The sequence below is a fragment of the Puntigrus tetrazona genome, chromosome 17 (genome assembly GCF_018831695.1).
Source record: "Puntigrus tetrazona isolate hp1 chromosome 17, ASM1883169v1, whole genome shotgun sequence".
NCBI lineage: Eukaryota > Metazoa > Chordata > Actinopteri > Cypriniformes > Cyprinidae > Puntigrus > Puntigrus tetrazona.
In genome coordinates this window covers 14162304-14187303 of record NC_056715.1, presented here as the reverse complement: position 1 = coordinate 14187303, position 25000 = coordinate 14162304, and the positions used below count along the sequence as shown (strand labels likewise).

Genomic DNA, 25000 nt, shown 5'->3' with positions numbered 1-25000 from the left:
TCTTTTGGCAATCCTTAAAACCGAGGCATGTCATTTCTGCATCACCAAACGCAACTGCGAAAAATTCGCTGCGCGTATTCCCGCCGTGTTGTTTGATCTCGAGACAGTGATTAGATAAGAAGCCGTGTTTGATGTTGGGTGTGTGTTTACCCACATCAAATTGAAATGTTAAATGCGCTATCTGCAAAACGAAAAGTGCTTTTGAATCCATCAGACCGCATTGTTTCGTAATTGCTTTTGTCGTCTCCTTTTCTCTCTCAGATTGAATGCATGGTGGCCACCGAGATAATGCAGAGGTACAGGAAGCTGCAGTTTGAGAAGGGTAAGTGGAAAGCGTCTGTCTGGCCATCGGGTGGGCAATTAGTATCGAACAGCAGCAGACGAGGCACGTGTGCGTGTTTGTTGACGGTGAGCTCCATGCTTGCTGTCCTAGATGACTCACGGCAGACAAATAGGCCGGCGCAGGTGTGCATGTGGGGGATGAAAGGGATGCGAGTGGACTTGCACCGGACACGTGTAGGTCTATCTGACCTTGTGCTGTCACAGAGCGGAGGCTTTTACCTGTGCTGTCTGCGTGTCTAACAATGAGAGCCTGCCACCTGCCGACACCTACTTTAACTCTACCTCATTGTATTTTCTGATTATCGTTTGGGAGAAAAAGAAATCCGAAAACTCCAGATTTAAACCTGCTTTGTCCACGTGAGCAGCAAAGTTTCGAAACTCGAGCTGACTACCGTGCCTTTCCAAAAGTAGCATCCACCTTTTTCTTCAGAGCGGAAGTAAGCCTATGGGTGAGGCTTCTGGTGTTTTAGATGTTGTAGATAAATAATATGGAGAATAACAACCTGCTGTAAACGGTAAAACTGTTTGCACTACAAACCAGTGTGTTCATAATTAAGACTGTTTTATGCAGCTAAAAATAGCTGGACGCGGAGGAGACTGGAAGCTATACCCATATAATTTAGAAACTTATAGGTATAGTGATTAATTAAATACGTGTCCCTGTTAAAACTACTATAGAAGCTCAATAGAAACATGACAGAAATTCAGATGTTTTCCATTAAAATACCATTATAAACCATTAACTTTTATCAGTAAAACCATTACAAACTTCTGTTTTGTAGTGTGGTTTGGGCTTTTTCCCAATAGGATTTAACGTCCCGCCAGTAGAATCCATCACATAACTAAATTTTAAACTAAATTAAAACCAATACAAGTCCCAATATAACCATTAAATGCATCACATTTTCTGCTGTGTTTCAGGCAGGGTTCTATTCTTTCTTTTTTTTTTCAGCAGGGGTGATAGCATTTTTTTGTAGACTTAAGTATAAGTGAACTTTACATCATACTTTAAGTATACTAATATGTCTCTATTTAGGTATTAATTTGTAGATATTTTATTAAATGAATATCTGAAGACACAGAACATCAATAAAAAAAAAACCCAAAAAAACGATTCAACTCATCAGTTTGTTAGTAGAAACTGAAATGGTTCAGAAAAGATGAGAGGTGATAAAAAATATAATGCTTTTCAGATTCGCACCACGTTCAGCAGCGACAACTTTTAAAGAAATATTTTTACTTAATTTCTAACTATGTTAACTATGCTAAGTTAAGTATACTTGCATGTCATTTTAGATATATTTCTGAGAACTACATAAAGCCCAAAAGTAGACCACAAGTATAATTTCCTATTTTTAGTTTAAACATGAATAAACATGTTTTTCACAATGGATACCACAGTCTTTTTAATGTGTGCATATAATAGTAAATCTAGGTATAAACCAGCACGATTATTATTCAGAGAATACATTTATGTAACTTTCAAATACCAGTTAAGTATCAGCTAAAACACACATTCAATCAAAAATGGCCACACTGGCTTTTCTGTTGAAAATACGACAGACATTGAGTTTTTAAAGATTAAGGCTAAATGTGTAATGATTGTTTTCAATGATTGCAGAAGCACTAGCGCTTCCTCTGGACAGCAAATATCACGGCCCCCAAACTGATGCCATTGTTTGAGCCAGTGTTGCCATATCAGGCTGGTCAGGATGTAAATCTGTTAAATAAATTTGCATATGTAAATATTTGTGTTATGGCACAGGGAAATCTCTTCCCCTTTAAGACAAACAGAGTGGATTTACTAGCATTTCCATAGACATTATGCAAAACATTTCAGTATAAAACATTTTATATGTAAATATATATTTATAAATGTTTACATATAAAATACCTACTATGTTGTTTCATGAATAAGTATCACAGAAATTAATTTTTAAACTTAAATAGGATAAACTGCATTTTAACAAAATTCTGTTCATAAATTTCCAGGCTGCTTTTGGATTGTATGAAATGTATCGTATGAAATGTAAATGTAAATGTATTGTATGAAAAAGTGCAACCAAATATAAATAGGTCACGTAAAAAAGAAACATTTGTCATAATTTACTGACGCTCCTCTAGTTTCAAGTTTCTTTATTCAACTGAAGGAAGCCGTTTTCTACAGTATTTTTGGGGGGTGAACTGTGTGAACCATCCCTTTAAGAGCAGTGTTATTTACTAGCTAGCCGTTACTAAGCCTCTAATTTGGAAATACCAATGCAAGTAAGAATTTACAAACTACTGATACAACCCTATTCTAGCCACCAAGAATAATTCTGTAAACCAAGGTAAACCATGAACAGTGTAAAAATCCTGGATTGCATTAATCTAGGATTAAAAATGATCCTTGGCTACCAATTTTGAATCGCAAGATGCCCAAGTTCATACCTTTTGGTGGTGCCATTTCCAGAACAGGGCTTTTTAATCCAGTGTTTAAGGCTTTACAAACCCTCTGTCAAAATTACAAGCTTGAAACCCAGGGCTAAAAGTGGATTTAACTTGGGATTTATAAAGGCTAAGACTTAAGTGAAGTTCAAATGAAGAGTCTTTAAGTTTCCTCTCTGTATCTAAATCAGCTTGACCTCAGATGTCTTTAATTTTAACAAATGTAGCTTCAAGTCAGAATCTGCCAGATCAAAAGACTTATAAAGAGTAAATTAGAACTGTGTTAATTGGATACGCTTGATCAAAAGCATACATGTTCCCCCTAAACAGGAAAGACCAGAGGCTCTGAGCCTTGTGCTCTGCTTCTTTCATTATTTCTATCAGTAGGGGATCCCAGACTCTGGACTCTGATAATCTCCTGTAGTTTAAACCACAGGATGCATTTGCTTAAGACATACTCTCCGTCCACCCCCTCCAGTGCATCACATTGCCTTGAAAAGGAAGAAAAATAAATAAATGTAGTTATATGCAGTAGATGCTCCCATGCTGTGAGTCTCCCTCTCCGTCTCTCTTTGGTTTGCATTCGAGGTTTTCATGAGAATCGTGGCGGCGACATCGTCATAAATGAGAGACTTGCACAGAGAGAGTAAAAATGCATTCATTTAGCCAATCAGTGTTCCTGGGAACTGGAGCGGAATGGTGGCTATAACATATCCACACTCCCAGAAACCGAGCCAGGAGTTCATGTGGAGTCACGCGTGGCTTGCCGTGTCAGATGGAGAGGATGAGTGAGTTTGGTTTGTGAGAGCCTCGCGGTGCATTTAGGGACGGATGAAAATGCATGCCATCCATGACTCAACAAGACGGCTAAAAATGGCAGTCAGCGGATTTTATGAAAGCCCTCTTTCTAACATAATTACCCCCCGACCGCACATTACATACATAACCGAGCTTGGCCATATGTCATTAACAGAGCTTTTATGCATATTTGTCAGGCAGATGAGCCAGTAAAACCATTGTGAAATGGGTAGTTATGTCTGTAATTTTTTACTGAATTAGGAACATTCCGAGAGAGAGAGAGAGAGAGAGAGAGAGAGAGAGAGAGACCAGAATATCATAGAGACATGAGAGAGGATGTGAACCAGTCAAAACCTCAAAACACATACTGTAGCAACTACCCAAAACCTCCAAACCTGGCAAACCCCCTAGTAACCATCAATAACCAAGTTTTAGATATGCAGTACCATCTAGAACTCTCTAGAAACCACTCAAAACCATCGAAGTAACTGCCTAGCAACGCCCTAGAAACCCCTTAGAAATGCCCTAGCGATCACTTGCATCACCAATCATCTTGCAAGGCCCTAGAAACCACCCTGAACATCCCAGCAACCACATAGCAGTGTCTTAGTAACTAGAACACCCTGGGCACCATTCAGAAACATTCATGCAACTGCACAGAAGCCACCTAGAAATGGCCTAGCGAGCACTTGTAGCACCAAACATCTTGGCAACCAAATGAACACCCTAGAAACAGACTTGCGCTACTCTAGCAACCATCTGGAATACCTAGTAAAATCCTAGCAAGCACCAATAATAAAGGCCTTTTTAAACCACCTAAATATTACGTAGTAACCGCTTAGCAACATCCTGACTCCCCTGGACACCCTACAAACTGTCTAGCAAAGACACCCAGAACACTTTAAAACTACCTAAAAATGCCCTAGCAACACCCAGACATCCAGATCTTTTACAGAGTCGAGCACCAAACACATTTCATCAGAGATAAACCTAGCTACTATTAAATGTATTCAAATAATGATTAAATGTAATTATTTATTGAACAGCATCTCCTCCTGTGAACTGTGGTAAAATCAATGTAATGCACAGACCACATGTGGCCTTTTGCCTTAATAAAATCTAATGTAACTAATGAATTTATGCAGGATTGGTATCTTGTTCCTGAGGGCAAACGAGGCCGTAACTGCTCTTTTCTATCACCCCTCCATCTCTGATGGTGTAACCATGGTGACCTGTCAGCTCGCATCAGCAGTAAGCAGCTGAAAATATACACTCGCACAAGCGGCGTCTGATCTCACATCTCTCACCCCCTGCAGAGGTGCTGCTGGACCCGAGCCGGACCTGGTGCCCGTCCTCCACGTGCCAGGCTGTGTGCCAGCTGAAGGAGTCAGACACGGCACTTCCGCAGTTGGTGCGGTGCAACGTTTGCACACACGAGTTCTGTTCCGCCTGCAAGGCCAGCTGGCACCCGGACCAAGACTGCCAAGAGAACGTTCCCATCACCGCGTTTCTGCCCGGAGAGAGCAGGTATGTTTCTGCACCGAGAGAACGGACTCAATGAAAGTTGAGTCTTCGGAAGACAAATTAAGATATTTTTGATGACATCCGGGTGCTTTCTGATCCTGCACAGACAGCAACGCAGCTGAAACATTCAATGATAGAATTTCATTTTTGGGTGAATTTATCTTCATAAATGTTTGCTAATATTCCATAATACAACTTGCTTGCTAAGAAAGGAAAAGGAAAAACTATCCCATTCAAAAGCTTTTTTTGCACCAAAAGTGACAGTAGAAACATTTATTGCGTAAATTGTTTAACAAATGTATGTAAAAAATAATTCTGTTCTTTTGAACTGTTGATAAAATCATCCAGAAAAGAAAAAAAACACTATCATTGTTCCCACAAAAAAAAAAAATATATATATATATATATATATATATATATATATATATATATATATATATATATATATATATATATATATATATATATATATATTATTTATATATATTATTATTTATATAATTTTTATCACAAAATTAGGATAATTTTTGATGAATTATTATACTGAAAACTGCTTAAAAATTTAAATAAACGTTACAAGAATGTGTTACACATTAAAATATATTTAAATATACATTAAATCTGTATTGTATTTTAAATGTAAGAATGCAGCCTTTAAAAAGTAATAGTTAATGGTTTGTTAATGCAGAGAACTGGACCTTAAAATAAAGTGTGCCCCCTTCCCTACTTTATAAATAAGACAAAGGAAGAGTCAACATCAGTTGTCTTTTGGTGTACATTATACCACAGATGTTGTTGAGCTTGTGTTGTACTGAACATGGTCTTTCTCCTCCTCATTCCTCAGCTGCTACGCCTCAGTGTAGTTTTGTCTCTTTGAAGTGCGTTTAAACGCTCCCATCCTCCCCGCCGGTCCTTATGTGAATCCAGCTGTCACGATGAGGCGTGTTCTGTGTAATGAAGTTCGATGTTGATAAGTCGACATGTGATTTGAAATGAAATCCCGTGATCCGTCGGTGTTTTTCTGCGCTATTGAACATACTCGTCATTCGGTCTAAGAATGGATCTTCTGCTTCTAGTTGCTGAAGAGCGTTTTGCTCTCGGCTCGGTAAGCCAGAGATTCACGCGCAGGTGTTATTTGACATTCCCGTCACACGCACGCTTCATTCAAAACCCAAAGCATCATTGAGCGGAGTTTCTGATCCTTGATCTCGGGTCGTACAGGAATGAACACTCAGCCTGCTCTGAAGTGAATTGCTTCAGTAATACACACTAGAGCCTTTCAAGTCTGTAGCTCAATTTCTGTATCATTTCATGTTTGAGATTGCACCTAAACACCAAAGTGTATCTGGGAGGGAGATAAGCTTTAGACAGCTTGAAATCAAATTGGACCCAATTTACACTTTAAACGGGCTGTTGTTTCCTCAAGGAGCTATGAACTGACCTGCTTCTTGAAAAAGTTGATTTGGTAAGAGTAAATATATATGAACTATATTTGGAAAAAAGGCTATACTGAGACACTCTGCGAGATGATGACTAAAAAAAAAACTGAACGGCTCATTCCTTGATTAGCTTTTAGGTTATTTGACGTTTTTTTACTAGATTCTTAAAAAATTATATATCAATTTCTGTATCATTTCATGTTTGAGATTGCACCAAAAATCCAAAATGCTAATGCTTTTTTATTTATTAATTTATTTATTTAAATTTTTTTTGCTGGCCCAGATGAGTTATTAGTTGCACTACCACCATTTCAATTTTTTCTGAAATGTTTAGCTTTCTTTACAGTATTGTATTATTTAATATTTTATTTTCATTTTGTTTTATTTAATGCTGTCATTTAGTGCTTTTAGTGCGATTAATGACATTCAAAATAAATGTTTAATATGTGTAGATTTTTATTTTACATATACATCAATATACACGCTATACACAAATGTATTATGAAAATCTTTTAGTTTGGATGCTCTTAATCACAATTATTTGTTTGACAGTAGGGCTGGGCAATAGATTGCGTGATACACTCATGCGCATCTGGTCAGTAAAGCTGCTTTTTGATTGGCAGTAAATCTCCGTCACCTGTTTTCAAATGAAGCGGCAGTTAACACGCAGAGCCATAGATCGCTGACAAGCTACTCAGTATCACGTTAAGTATCAGAAATAATACAGAAATGATCACCTGCAAAGTTGCTATTGAGTAGCTTGTCAAAAATAAATGCGTATATACATGTAAATATTTACTTTATATATGCATTATAAATATACACAATACACACACATATATTGTACTACAAAACCCTTTTTTTGGATGCATTTGACAGCGCTATTTTATTGCATTTATTGCATATTTAAATTATTTTTGTAAAAAGAAAATGTTAAAAAGCTGGACATTATACAGCACTTTTGCTGGAGAACGATGTCATACGATGCAGAACATCACTGATTGGTTTGTCATTTTTCACATTTCACATTGCTGTTTTTAAAAGACTGTTGAATTAGGATTAACTTGGTGACATATCAACTGAATTTGCAACGATGATGTAAAATGCATACAGAAACATTTTCGTAGGGCATAAAAATGGATGTACAGTATCACCGAATGTAAAACTTTCCTTGGCAACTGACCAAAAACTCACACTGGCCTCGGGCCAGCAGTCATCCTCACTGTTAAACCCTGCTATGGCTGTGTGGGCAGAAGAAAAAAAAAAATATCCTAGCTTATTAGAATTAATAAGCCCACTTGTCATAATAGAATCAAATCTGATGGCTATAATTAGGTCTTAACCTACATAATTTTCAGCAGCCATTAGTCAAGTCCTCAGTACCACATCATTTTTCAGAAATCATTTATTTCTCATATGCTGATATTGTAATAAAAAACAATATATATATATATATATATATATATATATATATATATATATATATATATATATATATATATATATATATATATATATATATTTCATATTATAATATAAAAAAATAACAGAATCTGTAACATTGTAAAAGTCTTTACTGCCATATTCAATTACATTTAATTTAACGTTTTAATTTCTTTAAAAAATGCACTGACCCCAAACTTCTAAAAACACTATTGTGTGTGTATATAATCAAATAAGAAGTAATCACATTAAGCTACTAAACTGCTTCACTAATCTGCAGCGATGCAGTACAGTGAGTCAGGCTCTGCTGCTGTTTAACGGTCTGCGAGTGGTTTGCCGCACAATGTCACTTCCTTAGATCAATACACAGGGAATTGTCCTGGAAATGAATGGGCTTGTACCTGTCAGCTCGGTCCCCGTGGGTCAGCCTCTCCATTACCAGTGAACACCATCCCCGGCCCGCAACTCTTTACTGCATTTAAAAGAAAAAGGGCAGAGTAAAGTAGCGGTACCTGTGTGCTTCGTGAACTCTACCGTAATCTTTTTTTTTTTTTTTTTCTACAGTTCGTTCTTTAAGGCCGACGATGACGACGCCCCCATCAAACGCTGTCCCAAATGTAAAGTGTACATCGAAAGAGACGAGGGCTGTGCCCAGATGATGTGTAAGAACTGCAAGCACGCTTTCTGCTGGTACTGCCTGGAGTCTCTGGACGTAAGCATCTCGGCTTAACACTCGTAACGTCACGCTGCTATCTTACTGTATTTTACCGGTCAAGTGGCCACACTTAGGCGAGCACGTTAGCCTTCAATCAAGGCCCGTAGATGCAAAACAGTGTCTTTCGCGCAGCTGTTTCTGAACACCCACGTAGATAATGACCGGCCTCTCTTAACGTTATGTGTTTGACAGGACGACTTCCTCCTGATCCATTATGACAAAGGACCCTGCCGGAACAAATTAGGCCACTCCAGAGCCTCGGTGATCTGGCACAGAACGCAGGTGGGTGCTCACGGGAAAGAGCACACGTTTTCTTTCTCCCCCCCCCTTTTTTTTTTTTCTTCAGCTGAGAACAGAATGAGCGCACGTGCGCCTGCACGTGACCGAGTCGTAGGCATCCATTCAGACGGTGTTTATTCAGGAAGTACGCGGCTGTCTGTTCTCGAGCTAGCGATACATGCTGTTTGGCAGCAGATTATAATGCAAGACCGTCACTTTAGGGGCAAATTCACCAAAATTGTTCATCAAATGATGGAGAAGGACGGTGTAACCAGTATATTTAGATGAGCAGCTCAGACGGGCGCATTCGGGCATCTCGGGTTCTCCTTACTCCCTTTGGGTTTCATTTATTCAGATAATAGAAGAATATTGCGTCGAAAAAGGCTGATTTTATAAAAGAGTACTAAGAAAACAAAAAACAGTTTCTTGAATTAAGGACATGTGCAAACAGTTTTCAATGTAAGGCTCATTAGACCCACTGTCTATTATGTATTTCTTAATAGCTTTGATATAATACATTTTCTTACGGTTCAGAGATCGGCACAAATAGTGTCGGGAAAAGCCTCGAAGCGATTTCGTTAGGGACTGAGAGAAACATAGCATGCAGAAAAGGCTGTTTAAAATAATCCTCCACAACTTTGCTCTTCATTTTCTTGAAACGTGATGCAACATCATAAAGAATATGCTATGTGAGATTTTTTTGTAAAGAAAGAAAAGGAAAAAATGCTGTGTATATTTATTATTGTATATATTAGTGCAATTAATCACATATCAAATTAATCAAATTAATCAAAATAAAGGTTGTTGTTCACATATGTATATATACTGTTTATATATATATATATATATATATAAAATACATATATATATTTTAAAAATATGTACATGTGTATTCACTTGTATTTTATATAAAATATTTATTTATATCTATTTATTATCTATATATGCATAATGTATACAGTACACACTCATATAAACAGCAACTTTTATTTTAGATGTATATTTTAAATATATTTATATACGATATAAATTATGATTATAAATATGTGTATAAATACATTTTCTAAATATATACTGCATGTATATTTATATGTACATAATGAATATATACAGACACATGTATGTACGATTAGAATTTTGTAAACAAATTGTATGAGGATTATTTTATTTCCTGTATTTAATTACCATTGTTATTTTATATTTAGAATATTAAGGGGAAATGAGCTCAATTATGATGAAAATGTCAATGCAAGTTTTATTCTTATGTTTCGTCTTATTTTTGAGGTGTAAAAAGTTGTTCATACACTCATCATTCTCATGCTGAACATAATGTCATAAAGGTGAGATGTCCCAGAAACTATGGCGCGCTTTCTGTACTTTAGCACAAAGACATCTGTTGCTCTGCAGGGAGGAGTGAGTCATATTAAGCTTAGGAAGCGCACGGTGGCTCTGTTCCAGCCCTGCCAGTTTACATTTCATAAAGCTTCAGGCCCAGCAGCATCAGAAATTTGATTCTTTATGAATTAGTAAACACGGAGCTGCCGGGTTTGAGCCGAAGGGTTTGCCAGCACTCTCCCGTTACACCGCGCCGCCGTGAGAGCTCTGAGGAAGACAGAAATACATTTAGGGCAATTAACGCACAAACAGAAACCGCGTGCAGCGGCGAAATTTATCCCATGATAAATGGGCGCGATTGTGATCCTCGGGAATGCTGAGAAGATCCCGCTTGGAAATAGAGGTCAGCTGTTCCCTGTGCAGAATTCACAGATTGTTTAACACCCATAGAAAATCTCATTCCCGTGGTGCTCTTTCCTACAGTCATGTGAAATATGTGTCATTTTGTTGGCCCGTGAAGGTGACAGGTTCTATATATATATATATATATATATATATATATATATATATATATATATATATATATATATATATATATATATATATATAGTTCATGCATAAGATGAACTCAGTCTGTTCCATTTTGTAATGATTATAAACTGTGAGGATCTGGCGCCCCTGTGTGGTGGAAGATGATGCTACTTTTAAAAATGTTTATTTGGGTGTGTTTTTTCCGTTTTTATTGATAACATAGTAATATCATACAAAACATTGCTTAATACATTTTGATATTTTTTGCGAGTGGAATTTTTGGTGTTAGCCTAGGCTATGAAGGGTTGATTGATTACTGATCAACAACAGTAAATAATGAGAATAAGGCAGGACGGCAATATTAGGAAACAAATACACACACACACATATAATGTTGCTACGCCGCCTTAACATATGTTTCCTATATATGTTAGCATGTTTTTATTTCATGATTTCTGAGACTTTTTCTAAAGTTATTTGTTCCTCCTTTTTTAACTTCCTTTTAAGAATGAAAAAAAAAAAAGCTTTACTAAATGTTAATACTTTCAATTATTTTAATAATGAATTATCTGAAAATAGCAGATCATTTGATCTTTTTTTTAGCACAAAAGTAAAAAAAAAATTTAATATCGTGTGCTGCAATTAGGTAAAAATATAATATAATACAGTGATGCTAAATATAAGTCATATTTTTGATATTTGATTGCTGGTTAAACTAAAGAGCGTTACATTTAAACTTGTCTTAATGGTATAAAAGCCTTTCAAAACCAACGTGAAGATGAAGTAACAAGAAAAATATGTCTGCAGGTCGTCGGGATCTTCGCCGGGTTCGGCCTGCTCTTACTGGTAGCCTCTCCGTTCCTGCTGCTAGCCACGCCATTCGTGCTGTGCTGCAAGTGCAAGTGCAGTAAAGGCGACGATGACCCCTTACCCACCTAACAGCCCCGACGGGAGCGGTCCCCGTTACGAGGAATTCCGGTCATCTCTTTTAATCGTTTTTTCTTTTCCTTCCTCGCCTTCGAGCTCTTCATCACCCGGCGGGACTTGCGCGAGCCATCTCCCGCCGCGGTTACCGTCACAGCTAGCTGAGTAGGCTCCATCCCGGCAGGCCTGATGAGACTAACGGAGACTTCCCGAGCCTGCTGCTTGCTTAGGTGGAGGATCGGAGAGCCGGGGGTGCCCTCCGCAGTAACGAAAGGGAGGTTACTGAAGGAGCGCGGCGCTGTTCCATCCCGGCGCTCGTCTATTTTCTGGATGTTTCGCATTATGTGGCTGTTCTGGAGGGTTCTGTTCTAATAACAGAACACGTATTCGGTGTGTTTATGTCCGTTTCTATGTGCGTAGTAGCATTTCAGTCACACGGCCTATTCTTTATTACTCGTTTTGCACAGATAAGGGGCTTTTCGTCACGTTTTATAGCTAAGATGCTACTTTAGATGTTTATTAACTGCTAAATTTCGCATTCAGAAGTTTTCGATGCCACGCTTTTTTCTTTTACCATGTCAGTTTATTGTCTTTTAGTATGTAACTATCGACGAACCTACTTTTGATTTGGCAGATTTGGGCTGTCGACGTCGTCAAGAGATGATGTTTGCCATCGAAATGTCTCTCGGTGCGCTTAAACATCGTTTTTAGCCTCGCGCCACGGACCTCCCTAAAGCATAAACGTGATTCCAAAGCAGGGCTGTTCTGTGAGGTTACGATGCCAAACATTGAGCTACTGAGAGAGTCACTCAAAAGACGCTTTAACCTTAATCCGAGCACCCGTCATTTAAATGAGAACTAGCAAAATACCGAAACCAAATAAAACGCTTCTTCTTTTTCCCACTCCTTGATCATTTTTCTCCGGCGGTCACCTTTTCGTTTCCGTCAGACAGTTTAAAACAATTGAATTTTTAAATTATGGAACAGTCCCTGTTATTTCTGTCTGGGGTTAAACACCGATTTCGAGACTGTTTGTCTTAACATACTTACAAGTCCAGCGCTGCATCTATGCAAGTTCATATAACTTGAAGATAGAAAAATATGGTCTCTGCTGTCTTGAACTAAACGGTTGCTTCGGGCAAGTTAGCGTGGTTTAATTAAAAGGCGAAATATTTGGATTTATCATCAAAACTGAGTTTCAACTACTACTCATTACAAATACTATTCACACGATATCTTTCATTTAATTGACTGATTTTAAAACGGAGGTGTGATACTGAATGTCATCATCTTGCCTGCACCGCCTGATACAGCAAGCGTACGTTCAAAAACTGTTGCACCGTGTAACTCAGAAATTAGTGAAGGGCGACAATTAATTGAGATTAATCCCATCCGTTAAGGTTTTTGTGTAAATAATAGACTATATGTGTCTGTACTGTGTATATTTATATATTTATCTATATAAATGTACATTGTATATTGAAGAAATATTTAATGTTATATAGTAAATACAATATAAATGCAAATACTGTGTAATTATGTATATAAATTATATATATATAAAAAATAAAAACTTTTATTTTGGATGTGATTAATCACGATTAATCGTTGCCCGGCACTATCAGAAACATTAAGATCAGAGCACTTGCCATATGTGTAGCTGGATAATATGTAGCTCATTAGTTTTCCTTGTGAGATTCGCTCATCTGCCATTTTTGGTTAATGTGTAATGGAACGGTGCCAAATTGGAGGTTGTTATGACAAGGTGGATGTTTTCTCAGTATTCATAAAGTGGATTTTTGGTGAACATTCGACCTCCATCTTTTGGTAGCATTATCCCGTTTTAGCCTTAAAGTATTGGAGTACCTCACTGGTTTTCTCTCCTGTAGCTGAGGGCTTTTTTTTCTTTTCGTTTTTTTTTTTTTATTATTATTATTTGTTTATCCTCAGGTTCTCTTAGATGAATAATTTTGGCACTTTTCAGCTTGTGTGATGTTTAAAGGAATACCTTAATGCATACGCAGTCGCGACATTGTACATGAAATGGCCGTGACGTACAGTGCAGTGAAAACGGAAACCTCAGAGCTGATTTTGCTACGTTATTTTCTGATTATGACCAACAAAAATCAGCATGATGGATAAAATGAAAGCACAGCATCACTGTCAGTTACGAATAGCACACAAGTTACTCAGTCTAGCTGAATCTAATTGTGCTCACGTTAGTCAACAACATTTGGCCATTTCATGTAGAATACTATAAATGCTTTTATATATATATATATATATATATATATATATATATATATATATATATATATATATATATATATATATATATATATATATATGTATGTACACACATGTATATATTGACAATCGTGCCAAGCAGGTTTTTATGACATTGATGAGGGAACATTTTCTGACAGTGGGTAAATATATACTCAGAGCAGATCTTTAATGTTGTATGGGCTTTAAAAATTAAGCTAATTGTGTTTCATTTCTGGTGTATGTATATATTTTGCTGTAATAATCCATTTGGTGTTCTTTTTTTCATTGTATACAGTGTTTATGAATTATAAGTTGTACAATATAATCGTTTCCTTAATTCAGGGTTATCGGATTCGCACTTTGCCCCGTTCATTCGGTCAAGTGCTGTTTTTGTTCTCTTTTTGTTCGGTTCACGTCACGTTCCCGTTCGAAAACGCTGTTCGTTATTACATCAAATTAGAAATAATTGTGGCTTTACTTGTAAACTGGGAAATACTCTTTGACGTACACTATAGATCTCGCAAACAGCCAAAAACCGCATCGTTCCTGTTTGTAGGAATTTGCTTGTTGCACAAAACTTAGCCTTGCAGACTGGTTTTTATATTTCCAGATGAAACTCCTGCAAGCTTTTATAGTTTGGAGTTAGAGCAAGAGTTTGGAAAGCATGTCTTGTTTTGTCCTTTTCTCAACAGTGGTCTGTTCGTATTAATTGGTCTGTTCTTTCACTCTTGACGTTTGCCTATTGCAAATATTATTATTTTACATGTTTTTTTTTTTTTTTTTTTTAAGGACCTTGTCGGTGCTCCTTGCCACTGCTTTTGAAACTACTTTTGCCTTTCACTCCTTCTTAGATGGCCTTTTTACGTGTCGGTTGTTTGTTTTTAATATGTCATAAAAAATGTTTTATTCTTTGTGATTCAGAATCAAATTCCACTTGTACAGTTTTATGTAAAATTGCATGTATGTGTAAGTCTTCAAGATAAAAAAGAAATACAGTTACAAAAATACAACACATTTCCTTCTATTGTCTTTGCCACTAACACTGTGATATTACAATGTAGTTATCATTTTCCCCTATATTGTTTTGGTTATGTCATTTTTTTTAAAGAACTGTTTAATAGACCACTGTTGAAAAATCATTAAATATCATTAAAACATGGATTCAAAAAATGTTGTATTATGTAATTAATGATGTGCTGAAAAAAAATAAAACTATGTTTGCCAAATGTAGCTAAGAAAAATAACTTCTTTTTTTTTAGCTTAGTGATTTCACATATTTAAAGTGCACATATTCAAAATGTTTTATATTTTAACTTTATATTTAGTTGTTTCATATAAAGTATCTGCGTGCCCGCTCACAGATTAAAAAAAAAGAAACGCGAAAACTATTTAGCTGTATACAAACTACAGCAAATAAAAAGCGGTATTGGAACGTTATTTTTATTTAGTTTGTTTATTTATCTGCACGTATGACCTTTTTTATGATCAGTTTAAAATAAAACGCCGGTAGTGAATTTGAAAAGTTAATTTAAAAAAAAAAAAAGGCAAAATAAGAGTTCCCTCTTCCGGGAACGCTTTGGTCGCCCGGAAGTAGATTCGGCGGAATTCCTCCTCAGATTGTTATCGCAGCAGAATCCGGCGCGACGAGGAGGAACCAGTGCGATAGTGTTCGCGGTGTATTGTATTTATTCACATTCAGCATTCAACGGGATCATATTTTATTTTTATATTTAAATTCATCCGCTGTCGTCGTGTTCAATAAGCGAACGAAAGGGGAAGGTAAATAACGGACGGTAGATGTTGACAGCCACGGACTTCACATTCAGACATGGTTCTTTGACAGAAGTGATGCTTCATCGCCAGTATGGAGTCTTTGATATTTTATCTAGTGCTGTTAACTCCCCTTTCTATCCGTTGTGCGGTGAAACCAGCATCTGTTGAAGAAGACCCGAGAAATCAGGAAGAGGTGCAAGAGTTTGGTAAGTCACTCCGAGAAAGCAGTTCAAACGAGCTCGGCGGTCAAATTAAACAGATAACCAAATGTGCCCAAATATCTGAGGATATTTTGGTGGTTGTGTGGTTTGGTGAGTTCAAGTCTTGCTTCCTTTTCCTGTTTTGACTGAGTCGTGCCTGCTTATGTTAGTTCATTTCCTCCAACATGGAAGCTGCTGCATTTGCGCTTAAATTGCAGTTTGAATGGAAAAGACATTCACGTGTGCTTTTCCTGCAGTGGAAGCCATTGGTTGCACAGAAAGATTTAGCACTGGCCGAAAACGTTTAATTGTACTTACTAATATTTACTCTTGAGATGTTTTGGGATTTGAGAGGATTAAATGGTGTGTATGTGGGTGATAGTGGTATTATGTGGGAGTCAAAAAGTATATATGCTTTACTTCATCCAGATGCTCTCAGCTCCATGCTGTCGGACTTTGATGTTGTGCCTGCATCAGATCTGCAGCTTCACTCGGTCAGGAAGAGGGACACGGATGCCCGATCGCATGTGGAGCGCTTGGTCAGCTTCACAGCCCTCCAGAGGTAAAGCTGAGCGATCGACACACAGCACTCTCTTACTATAACATAGTGAAAAGCACCGAAGGAGACTTTAAATCGCCAAGAGCCTGGTGAAGGCAGATTCATGACTTTTATAATCGTGTATTTATTTTATAATAGTGTCATTTTATAAATTACTTCATTTATTTATTGTTTGTTATTGTTCTTTGTCCCTCTTTGATGAAAACATGTATTTTATATTATGTTATTTATATACGTACATATACACACACTTTTTGTATTTTTCAGTGTTATTCATTTCTGATAATTTTTCTAATCTCTCTCTATATCTATTTTTCTCTCTTTATTTATGTATTTTATATAATATTTGTATTACCCTATTTTTATTCTATTCTATAATAGCTATTTTGGTATTTTTTTCTTCTTCTCTGAACAACACCCATGCTTTATAATAGTAGTAATAATAATAGTCTTATGTAGTTATTTTTAGCATATTTTTAATCATAAAAACATTATGCATCTTTATTTTATATTTTTAATCTATTTTATAGACTTGTATTTTATATATAAGAAATTATGTAAAATGTATTCAACACTTATCCACAGTGGTTTTTATAATAATAATAATAATAATATTATTATTATTATTATTTTTATTTTTGAGCTTATTTACTTTTATTTATGTTTAATTATAGATTTTTATTAATTATATTTATGGATTTATTTTTTATTTATCTTTTTATTTTGTATTATTTATTAATTCATTTTAATCATCTATTCAATCATTGAAATTTTTTTGTACAGAGTTAGGAGTGTTTGTTATTCTTCTCTGACCTCTGACCTCCATAGAACACGTTTCGAGGCTCGTTCTTCCTTTAGAGTTTCACTGTACTAAAAATGTGTCGATCGCATCTTTTCAAAGGCACTTCAAACTGTACTTGACAACCAACACAGACCTTTTCGCTGACAACTTCAAAGCTGTATTCCTAGACGAGAATGGAAAAGAGGACCAATTTGACATTCAGCTACAAAATTACTACAAAGGACACGTAGTAGGTAAGACGTAGGATGAGAAGGAGGATCAGTCTTCATCCATGATGTATTATCATTTATGGGCATATAATGGTTTGCTCCCTCAACAGGAGAGGAGCACTCGCGTGTGCAGGCACACATAGACGGGAAGGAGTTTTCAGCCCACATTCTTACTGAAGATGCTGAATATAATGTAGAGGTAATTTGTTCAAACGCGCTTAATACTTGAAAGCGTTCGATATTAGCTTCGCGGTACGTGTTTTTACTCTTGTATTTGTTTAGCCCTTGTGGCGGTTTACAGAGTCACCTTCTGATGGCCGTTTGCTGGTGTACCGTTCAGAGGACATTAAAAACATCAGTCGACTGTCCTCACCCAAAGTGTGTGGATATGTGAACACTGACGCTCAGGAGCTCCTGCCAGAAGAGGCGAGAGCAACGGGACAGAAGGCACAGGAGGATGGTGTGTATTCTCACACACACACACACACATACATATATATATATGGAACGGTAACACACAGGGAGAGTGGACATCAAGCTATTACAAGAGGCTCTGAAACGTTTTACATTTGAAGAACAGGAATTTATTGGAATTCCATGGAGATATATATATATGTATATATAAAGTCAAATTTAAAAACCACCAATTGAACTCTCAGACTGCACGGAATCTATCGTAAGTGTGAAACGTTGTCTTTAAATGCAATTCTGAGAGAGACGTATTTAGTTAGAATAGCTGGTTAAACACACAATAGATATTGAGCTTCCGTCACATGCTCGTGACGAGCGAGATGCTTACTGCGTGAGTGTGTGTAGGAGTTATACATCGGTCTGACAAAGGCCGCCCATTCAAGCATGTAGTCACCCGGCAGTGACCTCCTGCTATGAGGACTCAACAGAGTCTGGAGACAATGCATGATAATTCAATTCGGCGGCTACGTTCTTTGTCCTCCCATCGTAGTCATGCCCATTTTGTTGCTTTATATTGCGTATATCCATTTAGGGTTATTGATGCTTTAGAACCGAGAAATCGTTATTTTCTTGAATGCAGAGCCTCACAACATACAGAGAAGATCTGCGCAGGACAAGAAGAACACCTGCCCGCTGCTGCTAGTGGCAGATCATCGCTTCTACAAGCACATGGGCCGTGGAGAGGAGAGCACCACCCTCAACTACTTGGTGAACAATGCAAATAAAACGCACTAAATGTGACCGGAAAAGAAAGCAGTCACTGAACTTAGCAGTTTGTTGCATATAAACACAGTGATATCAGATTACAATTGAATTTGTGCGTTTCGTGTCTTTCAGATTGAGCTGATAGACAGAGTGGATGATATATACAGAAACACAACCTGGGATGAGGATTTTAAAGGCTTCGGGGTGCAGATTCAGCAGGTTAGGATCATCCTCTGTCCTTATTTTGATTGAGTTTCACGGCTCTGTTCACAGTGAACACATTCATTGCATGTGCTCTGACTTTTCTGTGCATTTGAGAACACAAAAGTAAGCATATTACTTCATTATCAACAACATATTGTGTCTTTATAAAAATAAGTAGGAAAACGGAGGATAGGGTTTCTGCCGTCTCAGTCTTTTGACTCACAGATATGAAATGTATCTGTAGAAAGCTCTAAATTAATATTTCATATTAAGACTTTTAGCTTGCTCTCGCATGGCTTCAGATGCATAATAAAAGTGGTTCATATGACTTGTGCGCTGTATTGTGATACACACCACACAAGTCATATGAACCACTTTTATTATGCTTTTCCTTGAGAAGCTCGAAAGCTCCGTTGTCCATTCATTTTTACTGTATGGGAAAATACAAACAGAACATTATCCAAAACACCTCCTTTTTGTTTCACAGAAGTCATATGGGTTTAAATAAATGTCCCAAACAAACCCTGCTTTTTTCCGCTCCTGAACACTAGAAGAACCGATGACTCTGAAGTCAAACAGATCACGGCTGCTGACTCAACTCTAAAACAAAGGGCTTAATGTTAGTTTTAACAGACCACAAAAGTTTCCAGATTTAGTCACAATTTGTAGCGATCTCCAGGTATAATCTCCAGGTGTTGCACTTTCTCAAAAGTGGCACTTTGATTAAATATATCTCTGTATCTCTTACAGTCGGGGTTTATGTGCTCAATGCTTTTTTCATTTCATTGTTTGGTGAGTCCAAGTTTTTGCTCTGCTAGTATTATCTTGCCGTCTAAGTTGTAAATAAACCCCACAGATAATCATAAACAAGGAGCCCACAAAAGTTGCCCATGGAGACATTCATTACAACATGGATGGCAGCCCATTAGGAAGAAAGGACGGTGTGTGGGATGTGAAGAAGCTTCTAGAAGTAAGTGCAGTGTCCATAGACGGTATATAGAGGTCAAAATTTCATAAGTAGCCCACAACAACAATCCAGTTAAAGTTTATGTGCTTAGTTTTCTGTATTGTATTAAGTAAAGGTTATTTTATTTATAGATATAATATCATTGTGGCATTTGCTACGCACATAATCAAAGGCAGCATGATGTCCGAATCGCAAAGAGTGACTCTTAATAATTGATTGTTTTTAATGAATCAGTGGAAAAGATGCATGAAGCGAGTTAGTGATTTGAATCAGATTCACTCAGTCGATGAATCCCCTCACTGAGTCCTTTTTCTTGTTTGATTCTCTGAACCAGGATTCGTTGTGATGTATTTTAGGGTTGTTCGTAGACCCTTTTTTTTTTTTTTACTTTTTCTCACTTGTCTTTAGCAATTCAGTTATGACATCTCAGACAACGCCTCTACAGTTTGCCTCGCCCACCTCTTCACCTATCAGGACTTTGATGATGGCACTCTGGGTCTGGCTTACGTGGCTCCTTCCAAACAGGGATTGGGAGGACTCTGCCCTAAACGTAAGGAGCTCTTTAACTGTGATCGGTGAAGTTCTGCTCTTTAAAAGTGCTTGACCTCGCGCATTTCCTGTCTTACAGCTTACTATCCATCACAAACCGTCAGGAAACCCAGCTACCTAAACACAGGCTTGACAAGCACCATGAATTATGGGAAAACTATTCTAACTAAGGTTTGCTTCGAATACCACTTGCATCTTTAATACTAGAAGGCAGCATTCTGATGGTTTGTTTTTCCAGGAAGCAGATCTTGTAACAACGCATGAGCTCGGGCACAACTTCGGAGCAGAACACGATCCAGACAACATACCTGCCTGTGCGCCCAGCGATGATCAGGGCGGCAAATATGTCATGTACCCTATTGCGGTCAGCGGAGATCACGTCAACAACAAGGTATTATCCATCATGTGCTGATTTCCCCCCCCCTCCCTTTACATGTAGTTACTTGATTACTCACAGTTTTATTTGTTCTCTCAGCGCTTCTCCAGCTGCAGCAAGTTCTCGGTCAGTAGGACGTTAAGGGTCAAGGCTCATCAGTGCTTTAAGGAGAGGAGCAGCAAGCTGTGCGGGAACTCCCGTGTGGAGGAGGACGAAGACTGTGACCCTGGACTCCTTCATCTCAACGACGACCCCTGCTGCACAGCTAAGTGCAAGTTCAAGAAGCAGGCAGAATGCAGGTAAAGAAGCTAAGAGTGATTAGACCAATATATCAGCGCCAACAGATATAGTGACCACACACTATTTCAGTCTTGATTTTCTTTTTTAATTGTTTAATTATTCCGACTGATGGAATATGCTTCTGTTGAAACCTCAACTGTATTAAATGATTTAGAAGTCAAAGGTCAGGAAAAACACACAAGAAGTGTGGTTCTCTTAAAGGCATTGTTCTTGTCGGTGTTTGTGGCTGATATTGTTTCCTGTGACCCTCAGTGACAGGAACAGCCCCTGCTGCAAGAACTGTAGGTTTGAAAGTGCAGATAAGATCTGTCAGGAGACCATCACCGCCACCTGCAAGGGCACGTCAAAGTGCTCAGGTGAGCTCAGAACTGTCAAATGTCGGTACAGCAGAGGTCTGTAGCAGTTATATTGAACTTTTTACTCTTGTGTATCCCCAGGCAACAGCAGTGAGTGTCCCACCCCTGGAAACCTGGCTGATAATACAGAGTGTGTGGACAAGGGCCGATGCCAGAAGGGCGAGTGCATGCCTTTCTGTGAGGCCGTGCATCGTCTTGAGTCCTGTGCCTGTAATGGTAAATGTCCTAACAGACCCTCTTCTCGGTGTTCACTAGGGCCCAGCCAAGAGATCTGATTGGATTACCAGTGATCATATTGTTAGACTTCTACGTATGGCAGACTAGTTTACTTCAATTTATACAGAGACACTTTAATATCTTGGCTACAGTAAAGCTTTTAAACATTTACAGCATTATCGATCATATAGGAAATCAGATATGGATATTTTATTAATTTCTTTTTGTTTATATATATATATAAATTTTTACTGTTATTATCAATGTTTAGCACTTTTCAAACTACAGAATTTATTTTGAATAGAGATCTTCGCAGCAAAAACTTTACTTTTACTTAAAAAACTGCTGATAATGTTAAACTCTGTTTTTACAACTATCCCCAGTCTTCTGTATCTAATGATAGCAGGCAAGATAGTTTCTGTGTATTTTCAGTGTTCTCTGTATTTTTTAATACAGAGAACACTGAAAATACACAGAAACTAGAACCAAAACACACATAATAAGAGTAAAAATAATAAAAAGGTTCAACGTTTTGACTGTGATTAGGAATGCAGAAGTGCTGTGATGTGTTTCAGAGACTGAGAACTCGTGTAAAGTGTGCTGTAGAAGCAGCAGTGGGCTGTGCGCTCCCTTTGACAGTAATGGGTCGTATCTTTACCTGCGCAAGGGCAAGCCCTGCACCGTTGGCTTCTGTGACGGTTCTGTGAGTGCACCGCTTGTCTGTGTTGTGAAAATGATCATTAATCAAACTGAACAGTGTTTTCTATTCACTAGCGTGATAAATGCTGTGGTGTTGTTCATTCCAGGGTAAATGCATGAAGCACGTCCAAGATGTCATCGAACGTTTATGGGACTTTATAGACAAACTGGACATCAACACATTTGGTAAGGGAGGATAACAGTGAATTTAGCTTGGACTTCTTCTGTATGTTTTGTAAATCCCATAGGTGACTTTTTTTCTGTCAATGCGCAGGGAAGTTCTTGGCTGATAACATAGTTGGATCAGTGGTGGTCTTCTCTCTCCTCTTCTGGATTCCCCTAAGCATATTGGTGCACTGTGTGGTAAGACTTATTACAGAAAATGTTTTTTTCTGAATTTATTTTTCTAAAAGTATTATAAAAGTCCATTTAACTAATACTATACTATAATAGTATTAGTTACATATGTTAGGATTATATATATATATATATATGTGTGTGTGTGTGTAAGTATATATGTGCATATACTATTATTATTTATATTTTAAATTACCTTTTTATACTAGTTTTCGTTTAAATGTAAGTTTTGTTCATATTGATAAACTAGTTTAATTTTATGTTATGTTATGGATTTGTCATTTTACTTTTTTTAGTTTTATTTCTGTTTTAGTCATTTTAAAAGCTTATTTTAAAACATTTAAAATTGTTTTCATCTTATTTTTCTTATGCTTTATTTCAGTGAACAAAAATACATTTTAGTTAGGACTACAATAGAAATAGGCCAGTGAATTAGTTCTTAAAGTTTATGGTATACTAACAGTTTGTAAATAAATTTCAATTCAATTCAGCAATAATACTGTGAGGAACAGGCTGAAATATGATGGTATTTTGCCATAATCTCATTTGTATTGCGGCTGTTTTCTGAGAATACTTCCACAGAAGTAATTATGTGAGTACTTCGGTGACTGGTGAGCGTAAATGCTGATAAAGCACTTCTCTTTTCTCATTAACAGGACAAGAAACTGGATCAACAATATGAGGAAAACTCCAAAACCATGATGTACCCAAGTGTAAGTACTCACGTGACAAAACTCCAACTCCAACATGGCTCCTTTCTCTCGCAGTGGAAATCAGATTACTAACAGGCTAACTAACAAACTAAACCTGCATTAAAGTCACCCAGCTCCCCAAAGTAACATAATAACTTGCTCACCCAGTTAGCATGGCGTCTTTTACCAGGGCTAGTATGTGCGAGCGTGGCTGCACATGTATGACTTGTGGCTTGTTTGCTCTGACCCTTGTGGAACTGCAGCAGATGGTGGTGGAGGTGTGTAGTAGAGCTCTCAACTCAGGTGAGTGAGCGCCATACGGCCCCTGAGCGCGCTGGTTGTGACGTGTCAGATCGGCTCAGTTTAGTTCAGCTTGTCCTGTATGTCTCGTGCATTCAGTGTCCATGAGGATGTGTTGCCGGTTTCTGGTTCAAACCTCTTTTTGGATGCAGTTCAGTACTGGAGTGTTTTAAATGCACGGCTTTGAAACCCTCTTGATACTGCATACGCTAGCAGTGCCCGTCTCTTCATTTGATTTGGTTCAAGAGATGTGAATGGACCGTTACCGATTTGGCAGATGCATATTTTTCTGCATTTAGCTCAAGTGTAGCATGCCGTTTATGTTTTGCATAGGGATGGGCATCAGTTTGTCTAGTTGTAATTTTATACTATACTATAACTGGTCAACTAATATATATACTAATATTTGAATTTCGGATATGAATTATTTTTTGGTTTGCTTGTTTCATCAATACTTTAGGAGTCTGTAATTGTATATTAATTTTGTACCAAAGATGGTACAAAAGTTTCTAGATATAGTGTTTATATATTTATTTGTAAGTTTCAGTGAAAGAAAAAGAAAAACACTATTAATTTTTTATTTACGTGATGTAGGAAACTGGTAATTGGATTATATAACAAACATCATTCGGATGTCTATGACATTTTCCTATTAATTTAGTTCTTAACCATCAGCAAACTTTCAATGGGGCCATATTAAATTATAATTATTACATTAAATCTACAAACATAAAGAGTGTCAACTACAATGATGTATTTTTCCCATTAATAATTATATAAATTAAATTATACAGACTTGTTTCAACACTTCTAGTTTCTTTTAATAAAAATTTGTAGAAATGCCTTTTGAGGTCCACTGTTTTGGACAGGAAGAAAGTAAAAATCTATGATACTCAGTACTTTGATGATCAATCCTTGCGGTCACTCCCGAGCACTCATGTCCATCCCTATTAATGCAAAATGTCATCGATACTTGGACAAGCCTCTCTTACTTATTCCATCACACGTTCTGTTCTTAGAGCGCAGAGATAATGAGCGGCCTGGAATCGGCGCCCATCCGCATTGTGAAGGCCCCTCATCTGCATTCAGCGGGAGCGCGACCTCAGCCCTCGCTGGGCCCCACGGGCCCCGGCGTCTCACCGGCACAGGAGACGCTCGCCGGCCCAGACCCAGCCAACCTCTCCGCCGCACTCAAAGCGGATCCGCTGCGAATGGCCACAATCGAGGAGGACCCCAGCGG

At 37.5% G+C, this 25000-nt stretch overlaps 2 protein-coding genes across 7 annotated transcripts in view; both read left to right on the top strand.

The window, feature by feature from the left end:
• rnf144aa (ring finger protein 144aa) overlaps positions 1-14033 on the top strand; it is a 31311-nt gene extending 17278 nt beyond the window's left edge. For all 5 annotated transcript variants that reach the window (XM_043262951.1, XM_043262953.1, XM_043262950.1 and 2 more), the window contains 5 exons: positions 262-322; positions 4884-5094; positions 8538-8685; positions 8881-8970; positions 11641-14033. In XM_043262951.1, coding sequence (XP_043118886.1) covers positions 262-322; positions 4884-5094; positions 8538-8685; positions 8881-8970; positions 11641-11772 — 642 coding nt within the window. In that variant the 3' untranslated portion in view covers positions 11773-14033. The remainder of the gene's footprint in view (positions 1-261; positions 323-4883; positions 5095-8537; positions 8686-8880; positions 8971-11640) is intronic.
• Positions 14034-15609: 1576 nt separating this feature from the next.
• Positions 15610-25000, top strand: part of adam17a (ADAM metallopeptidase domain 17a) — an 11176-nt gene continuing 1785 nt past the window's right edge. The window contains exons 1-20 of one of the 2 annotated variants that reach the window (XM_043262933.1): positions 15610-16004; positions 16428-16560; positions 17459-17592; positions 17679-17767; positions 17851-18028; positions 18620-18747; positions 18877-18963; positions 19805-19918; positions 20324-20465; positions 20544-20635; positions 20703-20855; positions 20940-21139; positions 21393-21496; positions 21578-21712; positions 22288-22415; positions 22519-22597; positions 22686-22774; positions 23425-23481; positions 23724-23763; positions 24780-25000. The exon at positions 24780-25000 is cut by the window's right edge and continues 1785 nt beyond it. In XM_043262933.1, coding sequence (XP_043118868.1) covers positions 15890-16004; positions 16428-16560; positions 17459-17592; positions 17679-17767; positions 17851-18028; positions 18620-18747; positions 18877-18963; positions 19805-19918; positions 20324-20465; positions 20544-20635; positions 20703-20855; positions 20940-21139; positions 21393-21496; positions 21578-21712; positions 22288-22415; positions 22519-22597; positions 22686-22774; positions 23425-23481; positions 23724-23763; positions 24780-25000 — 2418 coding nt within the window. In that variant the 5' untranslated portion in view covers positions 15610-15889. The remainder of the gene's footprint in view (positions 16005-16427; positions 16561-17458; positions 17593-17678; positions 17768-17850; positions 18029-18619; positions 18748-18876; positions 18964-19804; positions 19919-20323; positions 20466-20543; positions 20636-20702; positions 20856-20939; positions 21140-21392; positions 21497-21577; positions 21713-22287; positions 22416-22518; positions 22598-22685; positions 22775-23424; positions 23482-23723; positions 23764-24779) is intronic. The other variant, XM_043262934.1, reaches the window with a different exon arrangement.